Source organism: Cupressus sempervirens, chromosome 1 (assembly GCF_028749045.1).
Source record: "Cupressus sempervirens isolate cs-2001-9-10 chromosome 1, ASM2874904v1, whole genome shotgun sequence".
NCBI classification, from domain to species: Eukaryota; Viridiplantae; Streptophyta; class Pinopsida; order Cupressales; family Cupressaceae; genus Cupressus; species Cupressus sempervirens.
In genome coordinates, this window is record NC_143118.1 from 835,362,929 (window position 1) to 835,385,524 (window position 22,596).

The 22,596-nt window shown below is 38.5% G+C and overlaps 1 protein-coding gene across 7 annotated transcripts; it reads left to right on the forward strand.

Annotated features, from left to right (window-relative positions):
• Positions 1–216: 216 nt before the first annotated feature.
• Positions 217–22,596, forward strand: LOC149580447 (SMAD/FHA domain-containing protein). 7 transcript variants are annotated; one of them, XM_089791000.1, is made up of 5 exons: positions 217–377; positions 19,591–19,735; positions 20,011–20,090; positions 20,393–21,196; positions 21,503–22,596. In XM_089791000.1, the coding sequence occupies exons 4-5, from the start codon at positions 20,733–20,735 to the stop codon at positions 22,407–22,409; spliced, it is 1,371 nt and encodes a 456-aa protein (XP_089647126.1). In that variant the 5' UTR covers positions 217–377; positions 19,591–19,735; positions 20,011–20,090; positions 20,393–20,732; the 3' UTR covers positions 22,410–22,596. The 7 variants fall into 7 exon arrangements, with proteins under 7 accessions (XP_089647126.1, XP_089647133.1, XP_089647140.1 ...); XM_089791007.1 differs by having other exon boundaries at positions 19,615–19,735; XM_089791014.1 differs by having other exon boundaries at positions 19,618–19,735.

Consider the following 22,596-nt stretch of genomic DNA (forward strand, 5'->3'; position numbering starts at 1 on the left):
CTCCCGGCCTTTTTTTGTGAATTGTAATCTTAGTAAATTTTATTAATTGAAAAAGACTATTCATCAAAAAAAATCTTAAACACATTAGGTCATCACGGAAGAGACGGTAGCCGCGAAACCAAAAAGGACTTGGCAACGAAATACCTCGTACGGGAATCCAAAATAAGAAATATATCATTGCCTCTATTAATTTGTTGCGTTTGCTTCCGCTCACTTACTATCATCTCTTTCTTTTTCCCCGATTGAAACACGGTCTTCTGGACAGAGCAGATCGCCATTTTAGTTCTTCGGGACATTTTGATAGTTTTAGTTTTATGTTTTATTACCTGGCAGTTTTACAGAGGAAGGATAAAAATTGAAATCGGCGTCTGTTTCAGGTACTATTCGCTGACGCCTTTTGATAGATATTCTGTTTATTGTAGTTGTTTTCTGATGCTCAAATTTTCTTATTTCGTGTTTTGATTGGCTTTGCCTATTAAACGTACGAGGGTTATAACAGAAACCCTGATATTAGGGTTTGTGCATTACGGAAACAGTTGTTCAACTTCTCCATCAATACCTAGCAATGAGTTGTATTTATTGAGTGGTCAATTTTTTTATTTTTTTTACCAGGGAATAAGTAGCGGTACACCCATGAAAGTAGGAAGATAGGTGCAATGACAAAACAAAAAGAAATTTGAAAAAATTATTATGATAGTCTAATGGCACTAGGATCAATCGTCTAGCAAATAAAGGAAGAATTAAAATCAGTATTTTGACAAATAGATAAATGTACGTTTTGGTTTACGTGGATTGACAAGGTTTGTTCCCGACTTCAAAATCTAAGAGGTACTGAATTTCTTCAAGATATGTTCCCAGTTTTGATAGTGAGGAAAAATTCAAGTTGTAGTAAACTTGGGCTGGATTAATCGTGGGATACAGATTGTGCGGGTAGATGAACCCCAGGGAGGTCTCAATTTCCGGGTTAGTTGAGCTATGTAATGTTATAGTTTTGTATTTTCAACCCCATAACTTTACTGCCGAGAGCATCGCCTTATGGAACAAGTGCCATGTGAACAATTCAAATTTTCTAGACATGAGTTTCATGAAGGATGACTCCTCTCAGGTGTACAGAATTTGTTTAAGATATATCAGCTGTTTTTATTATGGTTAAGCTAAAAAGAGTAAGTGCAAGTGGGCCAGATAATAGTGGGATGGGTAAAACATACAGAAGGTCTCAATTTATGTGTTAGTTGAGCCACACGAAGTTTCATTTTGCTGGTTTCGCTTGGAGTTCTTCACCCTTGCAAGCAATCTGATACGAAAAGTGCAATCTTTACCCTTGACAGCAACCTGATGCACTTAGTATCACGTGGACTATTGAAGCTCATTCAAGACAGGCTTTTAACTTTCTGTGAGTTATTGCTCATTCATGAATGAGGGACCTTTGAAGAAATGATCTGAACAAAAACTCTTTAAGCAGTTAATCATCCCAATGAGCCAAAGTTGTCTAATAATAGTCAACCATACATAAGAATATAGAGTAAAGTGAAAGTCATCCTGTTCTTAAAGGGGAGTCTAATAGGCTGACTGAAAAGAGAAGCGAGATCAATTGTGGTTTCTTTGACTTGCCCATGATAGAATGACATTAGCAGTTAGGTACAGAATGCATATTCATGGTCATGGCCTATCATGGGAATATTAATCAAGACAATAAAAAAGAGCTCAAATGATATCTTTAAACTCCAACACTGATAGGAACAATCATTTATGAAGCAGATAAAATATGACAGGGCCTACTATTACAAACCAATTTGGCCTTATAGACATTAAAAGTTTATTTTTTAACTTTTTTTGGCGGAATTTTATCACATTGATATAGTCAACTTCAAGTAACCATCATGATGGCGATTTCTTCAATTAGGCATTTCTCTATGACTTTTGAATGAATGAGACAGTGGCTAATAAATTAATAATCATTAGCCAAGGAATCCCACATAGCACTTACCTCTAGTCTTTTGTTAAAAATGTAATTACCTTAATTGAGTATCATTAGAAGTACAAGGGCTGGCTCTTCTTAGAGTGGGCCCGTAACGGAAGGTGACGTAGGTCTGTCCATGCGGTTTGTCGCTACCACGTGTTCGGGGTCTTCGCCAACAAGGCTATCCTGGGGTTGCCCCCTTAATGCGGGGAGGTGCTGTTTACTAACAGTCCGGGCTTTTGGTGCAACGGTTACTAACTTGGTATCAGAGCCAAAGGTCTCGAGGTTGAGACCCACGGAGCGTGGTGGGCTGTGATGTCCCCTGAGTGGGCCCCTAACGGAAGGTGACGTAGGTCTGTTCGTGCGGTTTGTCGCTACTACGTGTCTGGGGTCCTCGCCAACAAGGCTATCCTGGGGTTGCCCCCTTAACGTGGGGAGGTGCCGTTTACTAACAGTCTGGGCTTTTGGTGCAACAGTTACTAACTTGTCCCCAGAGTGGGCCCCTAACGGAAGGTGATGTAGGTCTGTCCGTGCGGATTGTCGCTACCACGTGTCCGGGGTCCTTGCCAACAAGGCTATCCTGGGGTTGCCCCCTTAACGTGGGAGGTGCTGTTACTAACAGTCTGGGCTTTTGGTGCAACGGTTACTAACTTGCTCTCCTCGCCAACAAGGCTATCCTGGGGTTACCCCCTTAACGCAGGGAGGTGCCGTTTACTAACAATCCGGGCTTTTGGTGCAATGGTTACTAACTTGCTCTGTTGGTGAGGACCCCAGACACGTGGTAGCGACAAACCACACGGACAGACCTACGTCACCTTCCGTTAGGGGCCCACTCTGGGGACATCACAGCCCACCACGCTCCGCGGGTCTTGACCTCGAGACCTCCGGCTCTGATACCAAGTTAATAACCGTTGCACCAAAAGCCCGGACTGTTAGTAAATGGCACCTCCCCGCATTAAGGGGGCAACCCCAGGATAGCTTTGTTGGCGAGGACCCCAGACACGTGGTAGTGACAAACCGCATGGACAGACCTACGTCACCTTCCGTTAGGGGCCCACTCCGGGGACATCACAATCCCACATAGCACTTACCTCTAGTCTTTTGTTAAAAATGTAATTACCTTAATTGAGTATCATTAGAAGTACAAGGGCTGGCTCTTCTGTCAGTTACAGATTGACACAGTATTTTGCAGTTTCACTATATGACATGTTTACATTTCTTCTACAAGAACCGTGGACAGTTGAAAAGAGGACTGCCAATGCATGTTCTGCAACATACAATGACACAACAGAAATAAAGAGTTTGGGCAGCCAGGTGGGCTTTAAGAAGCTGCACCAGGACACATTGGAATAACATAGCACACTATACATGCTGCTGGAACACAAATTAACAGTCAGAGAAGGGAAAACATGTCTGCAGAAGCTAAATATCAGCTGCGCAAATACAAACATCAATCAGAAGCCAACACACATGCCCAAGAAGAGGGATTATATGAAAATAAGAAAACGCTAAGAGCATGGTTGCCTGTACCATATGAAGGTTGTTAAAGGTGGGATTTCTGCAGCTTGACTAACCCAATTATTTGCAATGCTGCTGTTTGTTCTTGGGGTGTAATGTAGAGCTAGAAAAGTAATTTTTTGCCAATACAATTTGTAAGCTTAGTCGTGTGCTGTAGAAATGCACTTTTTTGCCAGCATATGGTGTTTCGGGCAAGCAAACAAAAAACACAATTTGGAGATGCGAATATGCATACATGATTTGTAGCTCGCTGTAGATGCCACGATTTTCAGCTCGCAATTTTGCTCTTGCCTAGAGAAAATCACGATTTCCAGATCCTTAAAACCCTAGCCAAGAACCAGGTAAGAATAGAGCAGTTTCACGAAAAACTGGAAACCCTATACAGCATTCAGAAATGATTTCAAAAGTTTAGAGCAGATAATTTCAAAAGAAATTATAAAATTTTAAAAAAAGTTTGAAGTATTGGTTCTGATACCATATTGTGACTAATTGGTAAAATACTTGCTTGCTATTAATAGATCCCGAGAGGTCTATATATACAAAAGAATAAAACGATGTTTCCTTAGGAAATGATCGTAAAAGAATAGAACCATTCTATTCTAGCTATAAAAGAACGCTAAAAAAACAAACAGATAACTACAACTAACTAAATATTAGAAACATTCTAATATTTACAATAGATTACAAATAGATTACCATTAACTAATAATAGACATTTTTCTATTATCGTAATAGGAACACAAAAAATAATTATCTGGTATTTTGAAAGGAATACATATCAACAATACTCACTGTAATAAAGATAATACTGTGAAATTCATTCAATACTATATTAGACATCGTAGTCTAAAACCTTGAACAATAAGTGATGACTATATTTGCTCTGAATATATATATATACCGAGAGAGAGAGAGAGAGAGAGAGAGAGAGAGAGAGAGAGAGAGAGAGAGAGAGAGAGCATATTTAATCTTATATACTATTTAAGAGTGGAAGTCTGGATGTTACCAAGGAGGACTTGTATAAATCCAAGCAATGGATCTTTGTCCCAAGATAGGGTCGGGGTCTGCGTTATGTAAGCCTTCATGATATGGACTTGGACATGTAAACTTTGAGGGATCCCATTGCCAAGCTGGTGTTTGGGCATATTGGACAACACCTACTCCTTCCTTCATTAAGTTGAAGTAGTAATAAGGTAGGTATGGATTGTTAAATTTTATGGTAGTACTTGTTAACAATAGGTGAACCATTAAATATGTTGCCTTCCCAACCGTGGACGATAAGCTCTTATAATCACCCTGAGCATGCTACATATTTTGTACGTTGTAGAATTCATTTTCTATTAATGCAAGAATGGCCTTGCATATATATTAATCAATGCCTCTTAATAGACCTCCAGCCGGCCTTGTAGTTTTGGCATCGGGAATAGGATCAAAATTATTAATTAGTAGTTACATTCATATAGGTCTTACCCAATATAATAATTGCAAGTTACATGAATCGCCCAAATATAGCTAGACCCAATTAAGGATTGAAATGACAAAGTTCATTAATAACATGGCTAAGGCCGACAGGCTAATTAGCCATTAGGTGTACTAGGTTGGCCCTAGAAGCGATCTGACCTAACTACACATCAACACTCCCTCTTAGCTACAAAGGATTCCTTCAATATGTGAGTCACATAGTGATGACCTTCATGGCTACTCCCATGAAAATGCAAGTGAACATAACCACCTTGGCCACTTCCATAGGGTGGATCCATCATGGTTACTTCCATGATTGGAAACATAAGTGCTCAAAATAAGTGTGATGACGTCCACCATGGGACTTCTCCCAGAGAAGAATGCATCTGCACCATGCCTACTTGCAGAGGGTGGAAAGAGAGCTTTTGCCTCAAACTTCTCTTACAAAATAATGCATCTCCACCATGCTTGCTTGCTTAGGGTGTATCTACCATACCTGAAAATAGGTATAGATCTACTCATAGATCCATACCTACTTGAGGTATGGATCTACCATACCTCAAACTTCTCACAGAGAAGAAGAATGCATTGACAAGGGATTGCACCTCAAACTTCTCTCTCTTGGAGAAGAACTCATTAACAAGGATTGCACCTCAGACTTCGCCCTTATGAAGAAGAACTCATTAAGAAGGGATTGCACTACTTCTCCCTCATGGAGCAAAACTCATTAACAATATATAAAAGATCATCTGAAAGCTGAAACTCGCTCTTAGCAGAGACTCCCTCTCAACCAAGACTCTCTTTCAACAAGGGCAGCATTCTAATAGCTTTGATTAACAAAATACGAGGAAGTTGGCTCCAATGTTTGTCCAACAATGAGCTTTTGCAATCGCACTGCTAGACAAGCTTGTTGATCCTTTGCAAAGGACTTGACATTCTACATCTGTCACTCAAGCTCCCCGTGAATTTGAATTCTGCAGTAGAATAGTCTCCCTCTGAGTTTCATTTCTTCCTCTTTGAAGAAACTAATCACAATGACAATTTGTATAGTTTCTTTCCTTTAATGAACTTACGAGCCACCAAGTTAGTCCCATGACTGCAAGCAACATCCCCATGTTCATTTCAATAGCCTGCATGACTTTGCATGAAATTCTTTATCACCCTGTTGCTTCTTGATTCATCCTGGAAGCATTTTTAGAGAGATTAGCAAGAGTTCATATATTCAAACTTTTCATGAAGAGAAATATACGAATCAATGTTAAGAGCATACACTATTCCCAGTGTCATAACATGAATTAATATTAACTACATAAAATTCATGATCAATATTTAATCATAAAATACTTATCTCTTTATTGCTAGAATTTCTCACAATTGATCAAAGATCTTTCACCATTGCAAAATTATAGTGCAGAGAGAGTGAAAAATTCGAACATCAGCACATCCTCCAAGGCTCTTAAGGTATACATTATTATAAGAATCCCTCATTCCTTGCATCTCTTAAATTCCAATTTTCCTATTCCAGTTGAGGATCTTTACTAGACCTACTCTGATACCATGTTAAATTTTGTGGTAATGCTTGTTAACCACAAGAAAACCATCAGATTTGTTCCCTTCCCAACCAAGGATGATAAGCTCTTATCATCACTCCCTAGCACACTACATATTTTGTACATTTTGTTGCCTTCCGAACCATGGATGATAAACTCTTATCATCACCCCCAAGAATGCTACATATTCTGAACATCACAGAATTCATTCTCTATTGATGCAAGAATGGCTTTGCATATATACGAATCAATGCCTCTTAATAGACCACCAATCGGCCTTGTAATTTTGGTGCCAAGAATAAGATCAGACCTATTAATTACAAGTTTCGTTCACATAGGTCTTGCACAATTACATAATTGTAAGTTACATGAATTATCCAAATAGGGCCAGACCCAATTAAGGATTGAAATGACAAAGTTCATAGAAATATGGCTACGACCGACTGGCTAATTAGCCATTAGTTGTACTAGGTCGGCTCTAAAAGGGATCCAACGTAGCAATGCATCAACATGGATGATAATAATTTGTACACAACTTAAATCTAATAAGATGAATAACGAATCCTATCAAGAGACATTAAAAAATGAAACCCTAATCAAGAATTATAAGATAAATAAAATCCAGTCCTGATAGGGGACATTACAGAGTGGGATATGGTCCAAATTAATTTGTTTTTTGAGATTCAAGATAATGGGGTAATGATTTAAGTAAGTTTTGGAAGAATTTGTAAAGGTAAGAGGTGTTGGCGTAAATAAGTATTTACTTATTACACTTAAGTTTACTTAGGTTAATGCATTATTTAATTATTTTGCATTATTTTATTATTTTTATTTGTGAGACATGTAGGAGTTTGCGCTCCTTTATGAGTTGTCATGTAGACAACACAGGTGTACGCAACTCTATTTAAGCACATGGTGTCTACAACACTGTTTTGCGTGTCACACCCTTGTAGGCTTATCCTCTCATCACCGCACTTACTTCCGTGCTTAATGGAGGATAATCCATATCTGGTGGACATGTGCTTGGTTGTATGACACATCATGATGCTAACTTCTATGCATTCTAGAAACTCTCCTGAGGCCTTTATATTCAGGCACTCCTAGTGTACTCTTATGATGAACAAGTTATTGAAAACATTGTTATTCTGATCATACTCTCTCTCTTTGGTCTACTGTGTGCTTGTGTTTGAGTTCTTAGTTCTTGGGTGAATTTTTCCCTTAGGCAAATTCTTACATGGTATTAGAGCAACTTGGAGATTTTCTCATCACAAGCCGTTCGAGACCTCTTACTTGCTTCATCACCTCAACCTGAATCCGGAGTGCTGCAGAAATTGGGAGTGTCTAGCACCAGATCTGACCTTGCCATTGCGTCCGGAACACTGAATCGGTGAAAATCGATTATTAGCACGCCTACCTTGGCTCAAAGTCAACCGTGAGGCAATTTTTTTTTTGCAAATTAGAACCTGGAGGCTCGATTTGTGGTATGGGTATGGCTACTTTTCATAGATCTAATTAATTTAATTTTAGATCTGCAATTTATTTTCTCTGAATTTTTGTCAGCATTTTTGAAATTTTTTTTTTGCCCTTTGGGGCACTAGAGAAAATTTTTAGCAGACCCGGACAGTGACACCTTGGATCTGCCATTTTTGGAGTTATTTTTTAATTCGTAGGGCATTTTATTAAATCGGGCATTGCATTGCTAAATATGGCGAATACCCTTTAATCTAGCGGGAACAGCTTTTAAATTTTCGAAAACAAATCCGACAACAGTCCCCCCCGCCCGACAACCGCACTCCCGGCCAGGCAACCCAATCCGGCAACTGGACACACAACAGGCAGCTCGTAATTTATTTGCATTAACCGGCATTTTGGTTTTAAAGACCGCATTCCCTGCCTGCCCACTACATGTGGGATATTTCCCACAAAACCTCCGGCGCGATCTGCAAAGATTTGGCAATTGCAGACTCGTTCTCCGGCACGACAGACTGAAGGCTTCTTCGGCATTCGTCTGCGATTTCCGGCGGCGTTGATTTTTTCTGGCGCAACTGCAACAGATTCCTCCTGTGCTCTGCTATTTCTCGGTGTCGATTTTCATATTCCGGCGTCTGCATTCTTCCTCTGTTACGTTTCGGCATCAGTGAAACTCGCGCAGACCCCGCCACACGAATCAATCCACGCTAGACATGTGGCAATCCGCAAAAGCGATGCATCATCTGCACTGTAGACTATCCAGTCAGCAGTCATCGCTGTAAAGCCTACCCAATACCCAGGAGACGTGTCGCATAGTAGCATCGACTGTACACCCCACGATAGCTGCCCAGTTGTCACATTTCGGTACTGCCACGATAACCTTGTGGAAACCGGTTCCTGTCGCGTTGGCAGCGCACGGATTTTTGACACGTGTTTTGTCCGTACAGTGACTCAGCCTGCCACGTCAGCACAGGCGTCCATTTTTGCTGACGTCACATTTTCATTGGGTTAAAATTGACGGCTGTCTAACCGTTAAACCCAATCATTTTATAACTGCTTTGACGGCCATTTGACTGTCAAATTTAGACTCGCAATTTCTCCTCCAGACCCCTCTCCAGATTGCTTTTTAGTTTGGCAGCCTAACTTTGCGAGCCCATATCTTGGACATCCGGACTCCGATTCAGGTGCAATTTTTTTTGAAATCAGGTAAAATTTCTTGAATTTTTCAGTGGTGTTGTTTTCTGGTTTTGGTGCACAGATTTTGCAGAAATTGCGTTTTTTGGTGACTATACTTGCATAATCCTGCGTTTTGCAACTTCAGAAGCTCCGTATGGGCACATCTGGTCACCTTTCCAGGTTCAGTTTTTTTTGAAAGTGCGTAATTTTTCGTCTACTTTCTAGATTTGAAGTCAGATTCTAGGGTTGTGTGGACCAATTTCTCACTTTCAGAATTAGGCCTTCTTTGGCATTGTAAAGCTTTGGATCTTTTTCAAAATTGTTGTAAAACTAAGCTACAGTGCTTAAGTGACAGATTTATTGTTGTAAAACTAAGCTACAGTGCTTAAGTGATAGATTTAAGCCTTATAAGACAGTTGTAAAAGCAAAATCCGAAAGTCCACTTTGTTCATTTTGACAAGTGGCTCATTGTAAACGCACTACTTATAAAGTGCCAATGCATCTTTTTTGGGGGGGTCTTTTGATTGAGTGAAAAGGGGGGTGTGTACTGTGTTTTGTGTCTCTCTTTTGTGCTCTTTTCATTTTTGCATCATGGGTTTTAAATGTCCTCCTCTAACTTCACGCAACTATTCTACATGGAAAGATATTGCATGGAGTAGACTAATGGAAAAAGGATATAGTTTGTATGTTGATGGTACAATTACCAAACCTACTGATGCTAAAGAACTCATTGAATGGAAAAGACAAGACCAACAGGCTTTAGGTGTTATTAGGAGTTGTGTACATGGGGATCTTCTCTTTCACATTAAAAATTGTTCAGAATCTAAGGAAGCTTGGGATAAACTTGAATAGTTGTATGGTAAAGTGGACGAAGAAAAGGGATTTCAGATTGAAGATGATCCTAAGAATTATGACACAATTCAGGATTATATCATCAAAGTCAATGAGTATAGGGCACTTCTAAGAGATTGTGGAAATCCCATGAAGGATGAAAGGTTGATTCATCACATCCTGAAGAAGCTACCTTTTGAGTACGCCAACTTTGTTTCGAGTTTTAATACTCACAGGTTGACCATGGGATCTGCTTACCAGAAGCCTTCCTTTGATGGATTTGCAGATATGTTGATTGTTGAACAATCTCACTTGGTGGATTTTGGACTTCTCAAGTCATCTAAGACCAAAGCCTTAGTGGCTAGTGATGATCACAAATCTAGTCAAGGGGGAAAAAGCAACAACAAGAAGAAGCAATGGCAGCAAAAAACACAATTTGAGACACAACATGACTCCTCTCAACAAGGCGGTTCTTCTTCAAACAAGAAGGGAAGTAATGAAAAGAAAGACAAACTCTTTTGTGCATATTGCAAAAATCCAAATCATAATGAGCATCATTGGAAGATAAAAAAAATCGATGAGTTAGAAAATCTACTCAAGAAGAATAAGATTCAAGTGCCAGGTACTTCCAAGGATTCTACTCCTACCTCTTCAAAAGGTAAAGGTCAAGCACTTATGGCAAACTCAAGTTCTTCGGAATGGATACTTGACTCAGGTGCCTCTTACCATATGGGTTCTTCAAGGGAAGACTTTTCTTCATTGAAGCAGTCAAAGGTACCACACATCTTCGTGGGAGATGATGCTAAGATGGAAGTTGAAGGGAAAGGACATGTGGAAATGGAAGATGGGGAATTCAAAGATGTTCTCTATGTTCCAAATCTAAGCTCCAATCTCCTATCAGTTTACCAAATCAGTCACCTTGGAGATGGTCATAAGGTTGAGTTCCTTCCAGATTCAGTGATGGTGCATAGTCTCAAAGATGATTCATTGGTAGCAATGGGGAAAGTCAATGATGACAAAAGGTTATACTCCTTCTCCCACTTTGTGCCTAAGAGTCCTTCTCAAGCCTTGTTAACTCACTCTACTTCAAAAATCAACGTATGGCATGAGCGGTTTGGTCACCTTGACTTCCGCTCTCTTCAGCAACTTTGCTCAAAATGCATGGTCAAAGGTCTACCTAATATCAACTTTTCTAAGGGAGAGTGTTCATCTTGTTCAGTGGATATGAATCTCAAGGAGAAGTATGATAAAGGGAAGTCTTCTCGAGCTCCAGTTGTTCTTCAGCTAGTTCACATGGTATTAGCAGGGCCCTTCGCAGTGACTTTAGTCAGCCAAGGCCGCTACATACTCACATTTGTTGATGACTTTTCGAGATTCACTTGGGTCTTCTTCCTTCATCATAAGAATGAATTGGTTCATAAGCTTCATGACTTCAAGGCTCATGTTGAACACAAGTCAAGGAAAGCCATCAAAGTACTAAGGGTGGACAATGAGAACAGATATGTTGACAGAAGACTCAAGAACTTTTGCAGAATTGAGAGGATTGATCTTCAGAACTCACCAGCATTCAGTCCGCACAAGAAAAATGTTGCAGCTATGAGGATTATGACTCTCAAGACCATGGCAAGTTGCATGATAAAGGCCAAGTCTCTCGATCCTACAATTGAAGTTGAAGCCATTAGCAGTGCTACTCACATACTTAATAGATCTCCTCATCTAGTCTTAGATGGCAAGACTCCTTTTGAGGCATGGTGCGGCAGAAAACCAGTTGTGAGTCACCTTAGAGTCTTTAGTTGTCTGGCATGGGCAAACCTTTCTTCCCGGAGTTGCAAGGCATCGACACCTAGGCGTTGTACCTTTATTGGTTATGAAGACAATGCAAAGGCTTACAGACTTATGGATCTAGAGACACATGAGATTTTTGTGGAGAAGGATGTTCACTTTGAGGAAAGTTCTCCTAGCTTATCCTCTAATCCTCTCCGCACATCATACATAGTGGAAACTGATAGTGATACCAATGATAGTGCTTCAACAGGTTCAGACACGTGGGGTTCTATCGACAGTTGTAGTAAGAGGTCACATTAGTCTAGTCCACGTGCTTATATTGCCACAGTGAAAGGTCCATCACATCATGGTACATCTCGTCTTCCAGCTCCAGCTTTACTTGACTTGGGAGACAGACTTGAGGAGTTACATCTTCTCATTGATGATGATATTTCTACAGTTGTTGTGAGGGCTCACTCTAACCCTCATGTCCATTCTCTACATGATCAATCTTCACAGGTTGGCGTGATTGTGGATCCTTATGAACAGCAATTAGTCGAGGTCTCTTTGTTAGTAGGGGAGACAAATGGTTCAGTGGAACAGGTTCAACAGACATCCTTGCCAGATCTGCATTCATTCTTTTCAGCACGGTTGGAAGGGGTGAGCACCAACATCAGGACAGGGATACTTGAGCAGGTTTCAGGGCCAGCATACATCTTCAGGAGTGTACCTTGGGCATTGTTTCTTCTTAAGGGGAGGAACACTATTTTGCATTCATGGACCAACTTCTTCATCGGAGCGGCTTTCACTTGTCGGCATTCTTCTTTTGGGGGGGGGGAGCCTATTTTGTCTCTCTTCCTTCTCTCATTCTCTTTTGTATATACTGGATGTATGTCGTAATGGGTGGTTTTTGATTACTCCATCTATCCATGCATCCTCTTTTATCTCTCTTTTTGGGGGAGGGTTTTTCCCATGAGGTTTTCCCTCTTTCCCTGCTTTATGAGAGATTTGCATTTCATTATGTACTTGGGTACCTAATATGGCCTAGTAGCCGAGACCCATTATGCATCTTCATCCTAGTTCGTAAGCTTAAGGGCATTCCCCTAAGTTGCACTTAAGGGGGGGTGTTGGTGTAAATAAGTATTTACTTATTACACTTAAGTTTACTTAGGTTAATGCATTATTTAATTATTTTTATTTGTGAGACACTTAGGAGTTTGCGCTCCTTTATGAGTTGTCATGTAGACAACACATGAGTACACAACTCTATTTAAGCACATGGTGTCTACAACACTGTTTTGCGTGTCACACCCTTGTAGGCTTATCCTCTCATCACTGCACTTACTTCCGTGCTTAATGGAGGATAATCCATATCTGGTGGACATGTGCTTGGTTGTATGACACATCATGATGCTAACTTCTATGCATTCTAGAAGCTCTCCTGAGGCCTTTATATTCAGGCACTCCTAATGTACTCTTATGATGAACAAGTTATTGAATACATTGTTATTGTGATCATACTCTCTCTCTTTGGTCTACTGTGTGCTTGTGTTTGAGTTCTTAGTTCCTGGGTGAATTTTTCTCTTAAGCAAATTCTTACAAAAGGGAAAGTCTCCAAAAGCCTAGTTGAGATAAAAAAAAATCTATCGAGTCTTGCTGCAATTCAAGCCACTCCTGCTCACTTTTTAGGACAACGAGTATTTACCCTTTTTCTTTAAGATCTTATAGGTCATGAGCAGACACTAGGTTTTCTATAGTTCCTTTTTCTCTATCTCGGATAGGTAAGGCCCCCTTTAATGTCAGCATTCTCTCGTCCATTGGATGGTTTGCGGAGTAAACTCTGGTGATTATAATTAAGAGATTGGAAGTTTCCTGTGTCCCAGTGGCTATCTCTTAAGTGTTTATGAGCAGGGGTGCAATGATGAATTTTATCCACTGCTTCTTACCCTATAGCCTCTATTCTTATTGACCAGACTTTTGGATGAGGGTGCAACTTATATGTCTTGTGTCTCAGAGTTACTTTCAATGTAAAAAATATTATCCACCCATGGATAATAGATTTAATACCTTTAGTTATTTGTACCTGTTTATTTTGGTGAGAGAATGCTTGTTTAGTTCAGAGGCACACGTCTCCATAGCATTTGAAGTTACAATTTTATTATTATAAATTTTTCCATTTTTGTAGATTTAAACTGTACTTTTTACTTGTCAGGGATGATATCATGCACAACTATACAGGCTGTTTGCTGTCAAATCCTAGAAAAATAAGCTTAAGAATATTAGTATACATAGAAGTCTGTATATTTGCTAAACATTTTTAGCCATTGGTGGTGACATTATGTTTAAACACCAGAGTTGGAATTCATGATAAATTGACATTGTATGGAGCTTGTTTTTCGGTTTGCATTGCCAGTTTCTTCTAACAAGTTGCAAGAATGAAGTTCTTTAAAGAATTTTTGTTGGGACCATCTCGGAAAAAGAGCTCTGTTTGCTACTGTGCCACAAGAAAAGCTACAGAAAAAATCAAATTAGGGTTATTTTGCACAATCTGAAAATAATTCATGAGAGCTATCGAACAGACAGTTTGTAAATTGGGTTTAAGGACATCACTAAATTTTGTTATGCACAAATATAACGGGGGCTTCGGAGTGAATCAGTAAATGCAAGATCTCAACTTCAAATTCAACTTGTCATTATCAGCATTTCCTAATGTTACTTATTAGTTATATTAATTATTCATTTTTTTAATCAACATACATACACCCAATAGAACATCAGATATATATGGAAACCTAGAAGGGAAAAACCATAGAGAGAATAGCTTTTTGGATCTACTGTTCAAATTCAGTCTCACAAAATGATAGATTGCTTACAATATGAGGTAGGTACCAACCTACTGTAGGCACTAATCTGCAATTGCATTTGTAGGTATAGCCTAAGAGGAGATACCATCCCCTAATGCAAGCAAGATCTGAGCACCAACTCAGCATATGAGACGTGCTGATGATATAGTGGCAGGAGTTATCATTCTCTCCTAAATTAGGGATAAATAAATAAACTATAGGGTGAACTCAAGTGAGTGATGCTTCATTTCAATTAATAATTTATTGAAGCCAAATCAACACAAATGTTACCTAACTTTGGAATGTAATCTTTGCATGTGAGGGGCTGACCCTTCATTGTCAAGACAATGAAGGGTCAAGACAAATTTTATATTCTTTGAGAAGGAATTCACTGGTGAGACAGATTGGTATTCTTTGTTTCATGGTGATTGATATGCAGGAGTATTCATTGATTCAGTTTGCCCTAGTGTTTGGCCAAATTGTAAAATTGTCTTTTGCTCTTTTAATGAAATTAAGTGATATTTTTTTGGCTAGGTTTTTCTCCCTTAAGTTGAAGGGTTTCCCTAGGATAGTTTATTGTGTCCTTTGTGTTGATGTATACCATCAGTTGAAGTGATATTGAGCATCTGAATCATGATTTATATGAACTCTGTTTTACTGGTGAAAATACATACGTATATATACCTACATATATATGCACATATATGATTATATATATACATTTAATTGTTCACAAAATAACTTCATCAATATCGGGCTCATGTTTTGAAAAGATTATTGTTATCGGGGCTTTGTATATATCTGTTCTGCCACCGATTGCAAAGGAAACAGATTACATGGAAACACATTATCTGTTATGGTAACTAGTGATTAGTTATGCCCACGTAGAGTCATGTCTCTATGGGGACATGAATCTCCATTCTAATATATATATATGATGCCAAGCAGTTGTTGGGAAATATATCAATAACAAGGCATATGCAGTCCCAGCGACTGCTCTCCCTGCAGGTAAAACAAAAGAATTATTCAAGACAAGTTCATCGGCCCTCCATTACTATTCGAGTTTGAAGGTTGTCTTACACAAACAGTCAATCAAGTTCGAAGATTTGCATCAACAGAACAATACAGTCAATCTGATATACAAGTAAGTAAATCTGAATTGTACAGTCTGCAATTATAGTTTATATCTATCAAAGATTGTGCATTTACATGGTATCAGAGCCACCCTGATAGGAAAATCTATTATTCAGAATCAAAACTAAAATCTCAGATCTGATATACAAAATCTTATCCTCAAATTCAAAATGGTTAATCACGTAAGATTAGAGGATAGACTTGAGGGAGCATCAAGCTTTTCATCATGGAAAATTCGAGTCATGATAGTACTAAGAGAAATGGAAATAGAAGAGTACATAGAATCAAACAAATCTATTCCTGAAAATAAACCAGATACAACAACATGGAAAAGACACAACAACAAGGCCATGAAAATTATTATAGATTTGGTGAAGGATCATACTCTTCCTTCTATATCGAGTCTTAAAACTACTTTTGAGATGTTCTCCATTATAAAGAATACTTTCAAAATTAATAACACAAGCAAATTGCTAACATTGAAGCAAGATCTACGTCAAGATGAATAATGGAGAAACTGTTACGTCCTATTTCCTAAGAATCTCATAATTAAAAGATTAACTTGCGAGCATTGAAAATGAAGTAGATGACAAAGAACTTAGTATTATAGCCCTAAAAGGACTACCACTGTCCTGGGAGACATTTATTCGTGGACTAAGTTCTTGACCAGATCTTCCTAAGTTTGAACTACTCAAAACGAATGCACTCAAGAAGAGTCAAGATTAATTATGCGAGGGATCATTTCAAATCAAGAGGGAGAATTTCAAGCTCTTCAACTCAGTACCAATAATAAGGGAAAGAGAAAGGGAATTCATCAAGACAACAAGGAATTCAAGAAATCATACAAGAAAAGAGATTGGTCCAAAGTACAATGCTTCAAATGTGACAAATTTGGTCACACTTATAACTTTTGTTCGGAATGAGAGAAAATTCAAGCAGCCCTAGCGGAAGTTAAGTATGAAAAGGATGAAAATCTTGCATTTTAAGTTGTTGAACAAAGAGATGAAGTGGATAAATTTAAAAGAGAATCCCAGAGTGAGGAATCAGAGGCAGAGTGATACATTTCCAAAGTTCGAATACATAAGTGACATATGCAATGTAGTACTTAGACAAATTCAGTTTTTTGAATCAGAGATATGGTATATCAAGATTGATTTACATAAGTACAAATGAGCAAACAACAAATATTCTCATTGAACCTCATGCCAATGTTAAATTGGAATATTTCAGAGTTAAACTTGATATGATCAAATTGTAATTTTTGAATGTTAAACTTAAGTTTCAATTGATATGTGTGTTTGTGCTTCTAGTTGAATAGTTGCATCAGATATGTAATGAAAGATGACGATCTTTCAGAGACATATATTCAGAAGGTAATCTTTGTAAGGTGACGATCTTACAAATGATAGGCTTGTTATTATGACAATATTGTTCTGAATACACCGGAAGTCATCGATAACGAATGCATTATGATTACTCTAGATATTGTTTTGGACAATTAGAGATCATAATATATGTTATGATAGTGATCATAACATGGTGATTATAATTATTTGACAAATCACTATTTCAAAGTGTGAAGGTCAGATAATGTGTTGTGTATAGATATCCTAAATTCTGATATCTCATAAAGTGTTCGTAACTTCTCCCTTGCTAAGAGGGAGTGTTGATGTATAGCATCAGTCAAAGTGATATTGAGCATTTGAATCATGATTTATATGAACTCTGTTTTAGTGGTGAAAATATATATACATATATACCTATATATATATACACACATATATGATTATATATATATACACACACACACACACACACATATGATTGTATATATGTCATGTCCCTGTAGAGACATGACTCTATGTGGGCATAACTAATCACTAGTTACCATAACAAATGTAATTTGTTTCCTTTGCAATCAGCGGTAGAACAGATAAATACAAAGCCTTGATAACAATAGTCTTTTCAAGACATGAGCCCAATATTGATGAAGTTATTCTGTGAACAATTATATATATATATAAGGTAAAACTCTCAACTATGGCAGAATGCAGGACACAAAAAAAATGAACAAGACATCAATCCAAACAATATAAAAAGGTATGTATTGTGGATCTTAATGATTGAATACACAATTCCCACAATGATTGAGATGCAAGTCACATTGCATTGCTTCAACTCGACATCAGTTATAACACTAGCTACTTAGATTGACACACACACACACACACGAAGTGAACCTAGATCTTGTAATGATAGCTACATTTACATGTTGACCTAGAATAAGATTAATGCATTTGTTACGTAGCCACAAGGAGCCCATAGTACCCCATGTTACTCCAGAAGAGGGGACATACTATGCGTTACCCAGTGAAAACATCTCTTTCCAAACATCATTCACATGGTGAGCATGTTACAAACCTCCGATGCATCAAATTGAATCATCAACCCAATCAACTAACGTAACACATTGAACTTTTTCTCATTACTAATTTACAGTCTGATGAAACATAGCATCTGAGAGCCTCGAATCTAAAAGTACACTCTCCTTCCAAACCACAAGGTAAAACTCTCAACTATGGCAGAATGCAAGACAAAACAATTTGCTAGTGTAAACATACTCGGGAAAAAACCTCAAAAACATATTGGTTTCTGGTTTACCTCAATTAATTGGAATAGATATATCATGACATGTTTAACATTATATAGGCGAGTTGCCCTCATGGTTGGCTATTGTCCTTCTAGAATGATATGACTAATAATTGTGTTCAACTCTACGTAGAACTGAGCTCCTTGATATTTGTCATGTCCCCTCTTTAGCTCTGTCTAGCAGTGACATGAGAGTTAGCCTATTATGGAGTCTCGTAGGTTGGCAGTGGTGATCAGGGACTCAGTAAGGGTTTTTACTGTTCGGATTTGGTATTACAGGTAGTAGTAAATCAGTTTAGAGCAGTTCCTTGATTTTAGGAAGCAGATCCTTGATTGTAGGAGGAGATTCCTACCTTTTAGGAGGTTGTGACGTTTTCCAGAGTTGAGGTTCTATGAGATCATCCCTTGGTCTCAATTTCAGGAGATTTGGGTGTGTTCCCTATTTTTTAGGAGTATCCCTAGATTTGAGAGTGAGACTGCCAGTTGGCCTAGGTTGTCCGACATCAGTCATAGGCAGGTGACAAACTCAGTTTCATGTTTTGGAGGTGTTTGGGTTGTTCCTTGGCTACTTGGGAAATATTTTAATATATTTAAATGTTCTCCTAAGTTAGCATTTTAATAATTTAAATAAGACTAAACACGCTAAGTGTTTAGCCATTTTGGAGTAATAAGGAGTTTTCTGGCTCCATTTGGATCAATTTGCCGATGAGTGATAGCTCGTTGGAAAGAGCTCAGTCTCTACCATTTGATTATCACTTACCGGGACCTATTTGATGCTTGGAGCTATTTGTCATTAATAAAGTAATGATTTCTTTCTATTTGGACGCCTTTATTGGGGAAAATAATGTTATATTATAAAGTTCAAATGAATTTCACTTTAGGGTTCTTTTAGGGTTTGAATTGCCTTTGGGAGGGGATATAAGGAGAAGGCAACCTAAAGGTGAGCATCTTTATCATTTTGTCAACCTATTTTGGACGCCATTGCTCTGGAAGAGCATTCCTCACCTAGGACGCAAACCCTAGTGCTGGGAGCAAATTTGTTGGGACGTAGCCCTCAACAAGATTAGATTCGAAGGTTCTTATGCATACAGTTTGATCAAGGCAAAGGATTGATTTCTAGTATTGCAGTCACACTTTGTAGGCAATGGATTTTTATGGAAGGCGGCCACTTTGGTTCAGTCTGGCGTTTCCTTCCAGCAACTCACGTGAGGAATTCTGGGGTGTTTAATTGCAGCGGACTGGTGTTGTTTTATTGCAGCAGCTTGGGCATTATCATTTGAACTTGTTTGGCTGTAGCTGGTTCCCATCTTCAGCTGGCGTCAACCTTGTTTGAAGTACCTCTGTATTGGGACTATTCTGAAATAAATCAGACTCTGCTGGTATGGTTTTAGAATCATTTTCAGATTAGTATGTATTGCTTCATATGATTTCCATCACTTCTATTTTATCAGTTACTGTTATTTATTCATGGTAATACCTCTATTCCAAAAATACAAAAAGAAACAACATTCTTCTGCAACTTCTATCTAGCTTTATAAGATCAAAACAAATCTACAGTAAAATATAATTTATATAATTAAACATTATAGCAGCAGCAGAGCAAATATCCGTTTGGGATATTTCAATATTACTGACAACACTTGCATTTGTCCAGGTATATGACACTTCCGGATAACTGACATTTATTATCTGGATACCCTGACGTCAATGGCAGAACTGATCAGCACCTTTGATGTAAATGACAAGCTTTGTCCAATAGAGTTTGAATTAGAGCATTTTTATATGCAAAACCTATTGATATTGTTAACATTGTTTTTATTTTGTGCGTGCTAATTATATCACTGCCAGTATTTTCTGTCAAAGGCAGATTAACTGGTCAATCCTTTTGCTTGGATAAATTTCATGGCATTCATTTAGACATTTTACTCCCTGTGATAGTATACAGCTAATTAATCAGAAGTTATGTCTGTTTTGTTGTTTATAATTTTATGTTTATGTTTATCTGGGCAGTAATCAGTCTGAATTCTGCATTTCAGGTGGCTATGTTCTAGCTGTATGTGAACTGGGTTCCCTGACATGGGGACTACTACAGATTGATATGCTTATCAAAGAGTTTTATATTAAAATTTGGGCAACAGTCATCACTGTGCATTGCAAATGTTGAAAATGAGAGTAGGCTGAAAGGTTTTAATTTTTATGTTTTTTGTATTTGAGACTAGAATAATGGAAGTTGAAGCTAAGATTCGTGTCACAGATGAGCTCAGGTTTTGAAGGAGAGTACAAAACACATTTAGTGTTATCAGAGCAATATTTCAAAGTTAATATTTGCTAAAGTTCTTTAACATAGAAGACAGGATTGTCAGATTGGTTATCACAATGTTTAACCGGTCTGGACTGGATAGATTCAAGAAAGCACAATCTCTAGAGCCATTTTCTGTCAATGCTAATCCAATTCCTAAGCAACCCCCACAGCAGCAGCAGCAATCCATACCACGAACATTTCAATCATCACAGGTGACTCAACCACAGGTTCAGTATCATCAGCATCATGGATTTGCTAGACCTGCTGCACCGGAGCCAGCTCCAGCAGCAGTAACAAGTACTCAGTCTACTGCAATAGGGGGCGGACAATCAAATTGGCAACCACCAGACTGGGCTGTGGAGCCTAGGCCAGGTGTATATCGATTAGAAGTGATGAAGGATGGTGAGGTGTTAGACCAGATTAATTTGGACAAACGGAGACACATATTCGGGAGACAGGTTGTTGTTTGTGATTTTGTGCTGGATCATCCATCCATTTCTCGACAACATGCAGCTGTTGTGCAACATAAAAATGGCAGGTTTGCATCTCAAAACACAATATGGCAACCCACTAGCTGTTTAATTTGATCATTTCTACTTTAAGCGTCCGAGACTGCAATTAAGGAGCAGCAACATGTTTGGTTGAAAGCTTTTTACTATGATTGATGGTTTTTGATCCATCCAGCTGATAATGGAAGTTTCAATAATTTTGTTAAACTTTAACTATGATCTTCTATAGTTAGATGTTATCCAGTTGGTGTAGGCCAACTTCTGCTATTCAAAAACCTTCTGGATTAATTGCAAGCTAATATTTGTAATGAACCACGTCTTGGTTGTGTTTGCAGCATATATGTTATTGATCTGGGCTCAGTGCATGGCACATTTGTTGCGAATGAGCGTGTGACAAAGGACAATCCAGTTGAACTTGAAATAGGTCAGTCTCTACGGTTTGCTGCTTCTTCAAGAAGTTATATCTTGAGGAAAAATACTGCTGCTCTTCTTCCTGTTCAACAATTGACTACAGAATTCACCCTACCTTCTCCCCCAGATCCTTCAGATGAAGAAGCGGTTGTGGCATATAACACTCTTCTTAATCGTCTAGGGGCAAGCAGAACAGATGCCTTACAAAAGCCTGGTAGAGAGACAGGCATGGGTTCTACATGCAACAAAGAATCTGAAGCGCATGTTGAAAGAGCTGCAAAGAGACCACGGAGAGTAAGAGTGGCTTTTAGAGATCAACATGGTGGAGAGTTAGTAGAGGTTGTAGGAATATCTGATGGTGCAGATGTTAGCACTGAGCCTGGGCCGATTGGTGTAAAGGAAGGTAGTCTTGTTGGAAAATACGAGTCCCTTGTGCAAGTTACAGTCATACCGAAAGGTCATGACCAAGTTATGCAAAAGGATGAGAATGATACACCAAAAGGGGTCACACAAAGATTGCAACAATGTTTGAACAAAGTCAAGTCCCCTGCAAAAGGGGGGTTTTATGAAGACCTTTATGGGGACTCCTTTGCTGGTCAGGTTGGTGCCTCCTGGGCAAATACATCAAAAGGAATAATTGCCAATTCAGAACAAGTCACTTCAAATGTGATGGTAGAAGTTCTTCCAAATGGCATGTCAGGGATCAATTCAAGCAACTCAGAGGGCAACAAGGAAAGTGTCAAATCCCAAAGCTCTAAATCTAATGCACTCTTTGATGATGATGATGATGATTTATTTGGTGATTCAATGGAGGATGACATGTCAAGATGAGTTTGGCTGTGAAGTTCAGTGCACTGTCTGAGGAATCAAAACCCAAGCTGTGCCTGTTGAAAACAAATTGTTTCTCTTTGTACATGTCTACTTTATTCAGAGCATACTGTGATTTTTATTGTTGTTTTGGATAGAGATGCTTGAATAGCAAATCCAGCATAAATCACTGAATTGGTTTTTGTTATCA